At 42.3% G+C, this 8,660-nt stretch overlaps 2 protein-coding genes across 3 annotated transcripts; one reads left to right on the top strand and one right to left on the bottom strand.

Moving 5' to 3' along the window:
- Positions 1 to 879: 879 nt before the first annotated feature.
- On the bottom strand, positions 880 to 1,525 carry LOC143185130 (larval cuticle protein A3A-like; the record flags this gene model as incomplete). The annotated part of the gene is made up of 1 exon (XM_076387865.1): positions 880 to 1,525. A coding segment is annotated over one exon (594 nt), but the record flags the coding sequence as incomplete, so codon positions are not given.
- A 1,067-nt stretch (positions 1,526 to 2,592) lies between these two features.
- Positions 2,593 to 6,549, top strand: Cpr2 (cuticular protein 2). Of its 2 annotated transcripts, none has more exons than XM_076387537.1 (3): positions 2,593 to 3,188; positions 3,317 to 4,751; positions 4,882 to 5,669. In XM_076387537.1, the coding sequence occupies exons 2-3, from the start codon at positions 4,740 to 4,742 to the stop codon at positions 5,659 to 5,661; spliced, it is 792 nt and encodes a 263-aa protein (XP_076243652.1). In that variant the 5' UTR covers positions 2,593 to 3,188; positions 3,317 to 4,739; the 3' UTR covers positions 5,662 to 5,669. The 2 variants fall into 2 exon arrangements, with proteins under 2 accessions (XP_076243652.1, XP_076243653.1); XM_076387538.1 differs by lacking the exon at positions 2,593 to 3,188 and adding an exon at positions 6,418 to 6,549 and having other exon boundaries at positions 4,247 to 4,751; positions 4,882 to 5,686.
- Positions 6,550 to 8,660: the final 2,111 nt, after the last annotated feature.

The following is an 8,660-nucleotide window of genomic DNA, read 5'->3' as shown; positions in this document are numbered from 1 at the left end:
TTCACAACCTGCTTACAGGTGCCTTGCTGCAGCTACATTATCTGCAGAAGGACAGAAAGTTTCGGTGACGCTTGAAAGTAAAAACTTTTGTCAGTTAATGATCACGACAGTCTGTTAGATTATATTTTTTAGGAAGCGGCTAAAAATATAATTCTGTTTTATTCTCGAAAACAAAATTCAAGTTATAAAAAAGGTCAATTAAAAGTGTAACAAGCAATCATATGCACATATGTGTAGCAGGTTTCAGGTAGGGAATTCCAATTCAAATTTTTCCTTGATATATTTCCATCACTGTAAATAACATAATTATTCCAGAATTATTGACAGGAATTTATAACTAAATTCATGAGAAAGAAGAAAATGGCTTTAGCACTTAAAAGAGTGGTAAGGAATCAGAACTGATACAGGAATCTCAATTTATTAGATATATGTAGAAATACATAAATCAATCTCAGAAACATCTACTTAAACTCTTATACATTTATATTCTTTATAAGCTGGTTACTGTTTAGGAGTCATAAGCATATAGCAAGTAAATTCTATATCCAATTCCATTTCTCTTTAAAAAACAAAGGCAACTACAATTTAGTAACAATCCAGCTCAATTAAAAAGCTCAAAAATCGCAAGTCCCCTTACTCAGTTTCAAATTGATTTCCCTCTCGATTAACCAAACATCAATCCCCCCTAAACCCTCATTTTCATTTCAACAGATACCCATCACTCTGACCACCAGAACCCACAAACTCTCAAGATCCGGTTAATCGAGATTCTCGCGTCCACCCATTCCCAAATCAAAAGGAACAACGCGAAGTGGCCAAGGCCGAACACGGCAAGGTAAGGTGAAAGGGCAATAAAATCATCAGATCCCAAAGTACCTGCTAAAAAAACACTTTATTCGATAAACATTATTCCTATAGGCGACGGATCAGTTCAATGGATGTAGGCGGCTGGGGCAGGGGCGTAGGCAAGTGGAGCAGCGAGCTTGGTAGCGTAGGAGAACGCGGGGGCAGCGGCGATCTTGGCGACTGGAGCGGCGTAGGCGAGCTTGGCGACTGGGGCGGCGTAGGCAATCTTGGCGATGGGGGTGGCGATTTTGGCTACTGGCTCGGCGATCAGGGGAGCAGAGGCGGCTTCCTTGCGGACGACGGCGTTGAATCCATTGACTGAGTCAGCGGTGTAGTCGACAATGCGCCTGGTTCCGTCAGCCTCGATGAGGGAGTAGCTGCCCTGGACGATGTCTCCGTCGCGGGTCTCCTGTTGGCTCTTGGCGTCGCCAGTCAAGCTGTCGTGCACGTCGTAGGCGTAGCTGTACTGGGGATGGGGGTCGTAGTCAGCGTCCACTGGGGCGTACTTCGCGGGAGCCACGGCCACTGCCTTGGCTAGAGGAGCTGCTACCACTGGCGATGCCGCGGCGTAGGTCAAGTGAGCCGCTGGGGCGTAGGACAGGGGTGCTGGGATGAGACCAGCGTTGGCGGCAGCCAGGAGGGTGGCGAAGGCGACGAACTGTGAAAGCGAAAGCAATTGTTAGAATTCTTTCTGTTTTATGTAGTTGCTGGATCCTCGTGGTACTTTGTCAGAGGAAGATCGTTCTTTCTGGCACTGGAGTACCATGGAGATCGATCAGGATCCTTTACCCACCTCGAAGGCTGTTATATTTATATCTGTTCTGGATCAGACAACGATAAACGAGAATGTGATTTCTGAGCGTGGAGTATTTTAGAGTACGGTTTCACCTGAGAGGATCCCTCTCCAGTATGCAACTGTCGCGAGAAAGTCTCAGGTGAATACGTACCCTTAGAATACTCTTATTCCTACGTCCTTGAGTTTTGTTTCGTGTGCCTTCGGTGTCCACTACTCTCGAATCGTTGATGAAAGTCGCGTTACCGAAATTGTGCGTGCGGAATTATTGAGATCGGTCGTGGACGAGTGTTCCACTTTCGATCACACCCACGGTTTAAAAAATTGTTGAGCCAGAAAACGAGAGATTTTTAATATCTTTAGAGTCTTGGAATCGCGTCGAAGATTCTTTTTAGAGCTTTTGACACCAATTGGTGTTGGATTTTGGCCAATTGAAATTCGTTTCAATAGTCGAAGCTTAAAATTGCCTTCGAAATGAGTAATTGTGTCGCGTTCGTTATACCTTGAAAGCCATTGTAGTTTGCTTGATTGGTAGATCTCTCGATCTGTCTGTCTGTGATGCGAATGATACCACAGTTGGGTCGATTTCGGCTTATATACTGCGCGAGCAGGACCCACGGGCACGCTGACGCAACTGGGTGACGGTACCTTCGACGGTCACCCGATTTGCGGCCGCAGAGTGGCACAAAATTGAGCAAGAAATCGGACCACGCCCAATACGAACAATTCTAACAGGGACGATGGTCGTTGGACCATCGTGGACTCCATCACCATGGACTAGGTCACATCCTTGCTACGAGTTACTTAATCCGTCTGACAATTTCAGTTCACGGAAAACACGCTGTCGCTTTTCTACCCCTTCATCATTTTTTCCAAGCTATTGTAATCTTTTCTGTATTCTTTACTACTCTCGTATCTCCCTAATTTTGTATTCCTTTTATTAGTTGTTTTGCCTGGATTCAAGTTGTATTATACAGGTTTAAGAAAAAGTGAATGAAATCAGGGGGATATAGGAATAAGTACCATCTTTTTAATTTATATCTCTACTAGCTTTTTACTGCTCTTAAATCTTACTCTTTTTTAACGAGATAATAGTGCAGAGTACATATCACGCACTTTTGCTTCTTTATCATTTTTTGAAAGGTTAATTTTAATCTTTTTTAAATTTTAGGTACATAGACTTGGTACCTGCAGTATAATAAACAGAACAATGAAGATGCATATGTCATAAAACTCATAGGAAAACACTACGACTAATATAATATACAGAAGAATATTTTAATCTTAAATTAGTCTTCGTAACAATTAAACTTTGGAACAAGAATGACTTTATTAAAGCGCTAAACAGCTGTCCATATGTTGCGCCGAAGCTATAGAAGACATCCTTTTCAAGCGATGCAAAATGAACAAATTAAGTACGCGTAATTTACCACAGTTCGGTGGTGTAAAAAATTTGTGCATCGACCTTGAGTTCTTCCACAATTGGCGGAATCAACGGGTTTTTTCACAGCATGAAAAAAATAAGAGGACGAGATTGCGTATTCCTGATGTAAGTAGCTGATGACGTAAGACTGATCGAATTCTTACACGATTAATGTTAATATTACAAACGATATGAGTTCTTTCAACTGCTCATCTCATCTTATTCAATTCATCTTTTTCTTTTCATTTATCAAGAATTGAATATTAATACTTTGAACTGGATAAGAACAGCGATCTGGAGCTTGATTTCAGAAGGACATACTAAACAGAAAAATCGAAAAAACTGAAACCTGTCGAATATTTCTCAATAACTAATATTAACTAATTAGAGAAGATCAGAGTGGACCCATAAAAATTCCAATGGTCAGTACGTAACTAGTGTGAAGGACCTACATTCAGGTGGTGACAATGATTTCACAGGCCACTACTCCAGCAACGCTGCAGACGAGGACGGGAGCTGACAGAGGCGGAGGTCTTGATTTCTGGATCAAGATCGATATACATAGTTTCCTGTTGGCCCGAGGCCACTGATTGATCGAGGAGGTTGAATCGCGAGGCCCGCCTATTTTTTCTTTATGAAAGTGCTCCACTTCTGGTTGCCGGTAACGTTAGATGTGACGCAACCGACGAGGTAGATCAGGATACACCAGCCGACACGTATTGCTCGAAAGTTTCGCGACAAACTGGTACCGACGAATTCGCTTCGCGCGAAACACTCGCTTTGGAATTCGGAGAAATTTCGAAAATTGATTGGCCTTCCTCTGTAAACCTTACTGTATTGTGAATATCTCGACATTAAGTTCAGCTACAATGTACATTGTTGAAGATGTTGAAAGCCAAATCAACGTGAAAGGGCGAGAAAATGATGAAAAATGAATGCCAATGCTTCTCAAGGCTTACTTTTTCAGGGACAGACTATTTTTATCTGCAGAAACGCTGTGTAAATCACAATGAAAATTATTTCATTAAAAAGCTTATATTCTTTAAGTTAAATGGTATATGTACCTTTTACAATAATTGAAAAATTATTCAGAACAATTCCCTACCACGAATGGCACTTTTAAGTTCTATTGTTAAATCTGAGCTATTTCTTTTCTGCAAAAGAATTCTCAATCCAAATTCTCTTCGCATCCAAAAATCCCTATTCTTTCAAAATAAATCTGTACCTAGTATGGTTTTAAGGAACTCCTCTCTCCCTTAGGTTTTCCAAACTTATAATTCTAACGATTCTACCTGGAATCTAGATCTGATAAATAACTCTAGCTCTACAATTAATCTATCATGCTATTACAATTCATATTTATCGAGAATTCTTGAAGAACGAAGGACACAGCTTCGTTTCAAAGCTTCCTAAGATAAGGTACTTCCTCTAATGTTTAGAACGTAACCTTTCAGATCACGCAGTACCTTATCCGCAAAGTATAGAAATAAGAATAAACAAGTGCTCTAGAAACGGCCAAGTTCAAGTACGGTCGTGTGATACAATAGACCAAACTCACTGAATTTGGTGGGGAGCCATGCCGACAGTGACCGGAGCAACAGTATATAAAGCAGGCCGCAAAAGCCTTCAGCATCATCAGTCGCTTAGTCGATCCAAACCAACCGAATCTCCTCAATAATGGCATTCAAGGTGGGTACAGGATCCTATTCGACCTCCATGGCACTCTAGTGCCAGCGAGAACGATTTTCCTCTGATCAACTATCACGAGGATCTAGCAACTACATAAACCTAATTCTAACAGTTTCTGTCTTTTCCACAGTTCGTCGCCTTCGCCACCTTCCTGGCTGTTGCCAATGCTGGTCTCATCCCAGCACCCCTGTCCTACGCTCCCGGGGCTCCTTTGGCCTACGCTCAGGCAGCCCCAGTGGTAGCAACCCCCTTAGCCAAGACGCTGGCCGTGGCCCCCGTGGCGAAAGCAGTGGTGGCCAAGACAGTGGACGCTGACTACGACCCCCATCCCCAGTACAGCTACGCCTACGACGTGCACGACAGCTTGACTGGCGACGCCAAGAGCCAGCAGGAGACCCGCGACGGAGACGTTGTCCAGGGCAGCTACTCCCTCATCGAGGCTGATGGAACCAGGCGCACTGTCGACTACACCGCTGACCCAGTCAATGGATTCAACGCCGTCGTCCGCAAGGAACCAGCCACCGTCAACGTCAAGGCTGTCGCTGCTGTCAAGGCTGTCGCCCACGCACCCCTCGCCTACGCCGCTCCCGTCGCCAAGCTGGCCACCCCCATCGCTGCACCAGCCGTCTACGCTGCCCCAGCCGCTAAACTCGCCGTCGCCCACGCTGCCCCTCTTGCCTACTCTGCACACCCTGCCACCTACGCCAAGCTCGCTACCCCAGTAGCATACGCCGCTGCCCCAGCATACGCAGCTGCCCCAGCATACGCAGCTGCCCCAGCATACGCCGCTGCCCCAGCATACGCCGCTGCCCCAGCATACGCCGCTGCCCCAGCATACGCTGCCTCAGCGTACGCTGCCCCAGCTTATGCCGCTGCCCCAGTATACTCCGCCCCAGCGCACTACCTCTAAGCGAATTTCTCGTTCAATCTTAATGGTGTCGACTCAGGCTGAACTTTATTTATTTTTTTAGAACTTGTTTGTGACTAATTAAATTTGTTACAAATGTACGCATGGAGCTTATGATCCTTCATCACCTGCTTCCCTTTAGGTGTAGTGTGAAGAGCTGCATAGATTGCTTTGAAGAGTAATATATAGGTCTGAAAGTGATACATATGAGAGCAGGCGGTTCTATCTACTGCAACTAATTAATTAGATCTGCAGTTTTTATGAATGCAGTTTTTCTAGCTCTGTAGAGTAGTAAAGTAGATAGTAATACATAGTAGAATTTGTGGACATAGTAGTAAACAGTAGAGCTTGTAAAGATAGTAGTAAAGAGTAAACTCTGCAAAGATGCATAATAGTAAACAGCAGAGTTTGTAGAAATAGTAAACAATAGAGTTTGTCAGGGTAGTAGTAAACATTAGAGGCATTAAGTCATTGAATTAGTAGGGTTGTAGGCTGCTTTGTAAGGTACTATGTGAAGAGATTCTATAGACATGTTTATTGTGTCCCATAGTAGGATTATAGTAAGAGTAGAGTAGGATCTAGATTAATTCTTAGCAGTAATCGGCGTCGCTCAAGGATCCCTCACTGTTCCTTTAATTCTATTGAATTACAATTTTCTGCAGATCATTATTAATACGTATACGGTCTGCAAACACGTAATCGTGTGTCACATGTGATTTAAGTTTCACGCTCAGCTTCCGGTCTAATCTTGCGTTTCAGGTACCTTCTGCAAGTAACCTTGAAGATGGGGGTAGTGTCTCGATTTCGTGGTCTCCGCCTGTCGATCCATGTCTAGTGGCTGTCAGACCTGACCCACTTTCTACGCTCCACTTTCATTCTCTTTCTTCAGCGCTTCGCAACCCGCGTAGGATCGTCAAATTCCTGCATTCTTCATTCTTATCGCGTAAACAGTTGCCAAAGATTGTACTATTTAGTGAAAACTAATTCAGTATTTATTCAAAAGAAGCAATCTCTCTAAGTATTTCTAAAAACATACTTAGCGTGAACGAGACGCTGTTTAAACAATTATTTATCATTTTTGCTTTCTTCGCTTACATTTTCTTTCAATTTCAGGTCAAGGAAAATGTCTTTATTGATCTCAAGATTCCATTTTTGGTAAACATTGTGGGCCATCAATGGCACATCGTGCACAGAGCAGAGATTTGAAAGCAAAGTCCACAATATTGCAGAGCTAGAAAGCACATGGAAAACGAGGTTCGAAAACGAAGAAACAGGAGACACGTCTGAAGAAATTGATCTCAATCACAAAGGCTGAGCCAACCTTACCAAGAAAGAAAGGAGTCCAAATCTCAGATCTCGAATTGGTTGCATAATACGTAAGAGTGGACTAGAGCGATTAAAGATTTTGGAGGCGCTGTCCTTGCAGCACTCCTGTTACCAATCGCTTAACGTAATTACACTTATATTGAAATCAAAGGAACATATTGCTTAACATTTGACCACATTATGCAATCACAAAATGACAATTTCTCGAGGAAGAAAGGACGGCTGTGTTTATTGAATGCTAAAGACGAGTTTCTGTAACAAGCACATCCATTTTCATTGACTTGTGCGTAGAAACGCCTTGTAACCTTTTAATCCATAGAAGAATGGCATACCCCAGTCACGATAGCACCTGCAGTTGTCTAGTCCTTACGTGACTTGGTCATCAACTAGGAACTGATTGCTCACAATGGGGTATCGAGATCGCTCGGTTTCACATTCGTTTTCCTATAGAAATCACTATTCAGAATCAATTTCAATTCCCAAGAAAACGTCTTGCAAACCCCTGAAAGGTACCATTCTCCTTAATTACAGTTGCAGTCCAAAACTACTGTTTTAGAATAGCATAGAGTCTATTGAAAAATAGTACATAGTGTCTTAACAGTATAAAGTGTCCTCAGAAGAAAGGATACAGTTCGTTTTCTAATTGAAATCGATAAGAAAAAAAAAGGAAAAGTGAAGTATTCGCCGAGGGCAATTCATCGTCCACTTGGCCGAACTTTTTCTGTAACCGGTCTACCAAAAGTGAACCGGTTTCTTTTGTAGCGAGCCACGTAATACGGGGCGCGATTACGAGGGGCCACCTCGTGACATTGGGCGCGGTACTTTGACGGCCGCGGCTGCAGCCCTGGATTATTTGGTGAAAGTTAACCAGGACAAACAGGTCTGTAATCGAATACGCAAAACTAAGGCCTCGGGGCCCTTTTTTATTCTATTCTCTCAAGGGCTGAATGCTATTTTTAACTTCAACTTTTCCTCTATTGCGATATCGACACCTTCTTTCTAATACCACATGTACAGGATGGTCCACTTAAATAAGGCCACCTAAATATCTCAGTCTAGCTTTGTAATTTGTATAACTAATTAGTTAACTAAATATTTCTCTTTTTCTAGATGTCTTCTTTCGTCTTCCACGTTTCACAAAATATTAAAGTTTGTACATTTTATGAAACTGTATCTCGTTAATATATGTATCTACGTGGAACGGATAAATACAGAACCAGTTCTTGTGAAGGAATTAAAATTTGCTTGGTATAGCAATGATTTCCATAATAGCATTACGTTCCTGGATACGAGAAAAGGCCTTATTTCTTTCTTCAGCAGAGCACGTTCTTTTTTGCTCTTTCTTCCGTATGCCTCGTATTATTTTTAATAAAATGGAGTTGAGATACATTATCGCTATTTTATGCAAGACAATAACTCATTGCTCTAGAAACGTCGTGGAATTTTAGAGTGAAAACGCATTATGTGAATACTACGTGTAATGCAAGAATCATACTCTGACCTCGAAGGAGAATTTGCATACTTTAATTGAAACTGTTTCTTTGATAATGTGATTTCATTGCATCAACATTTCTCCGAAAAAGTCACACAGAAATTGTGTTTTCTGATACATTTTTCACTTTCGCTTGTTGTAAAGATTCTTGTGAACACTTTGCAGCGAACTTAATTTATTAATA

The sequence above is a fragment of the Calliopsis andreniformis genome, chromosome 10 (genome assembly GCF_051401765.1).
Source record: "Calliopsis andreniformis isolate RMS-2024a chromosome 10, iyCalAndr_principal, whole genome shotgun sequence".
Classification (NCBI taxonomy): domain Eukaryota; kingdom Metazoa; phylum Arthropoda; class Insecta; order Hymenoptera; family Andrenidae; genus Calliopsis; species Calliopsis andreniformis.
This window is presented reverse-complemented; position numbering and strand designations above follow the sequence as displayed.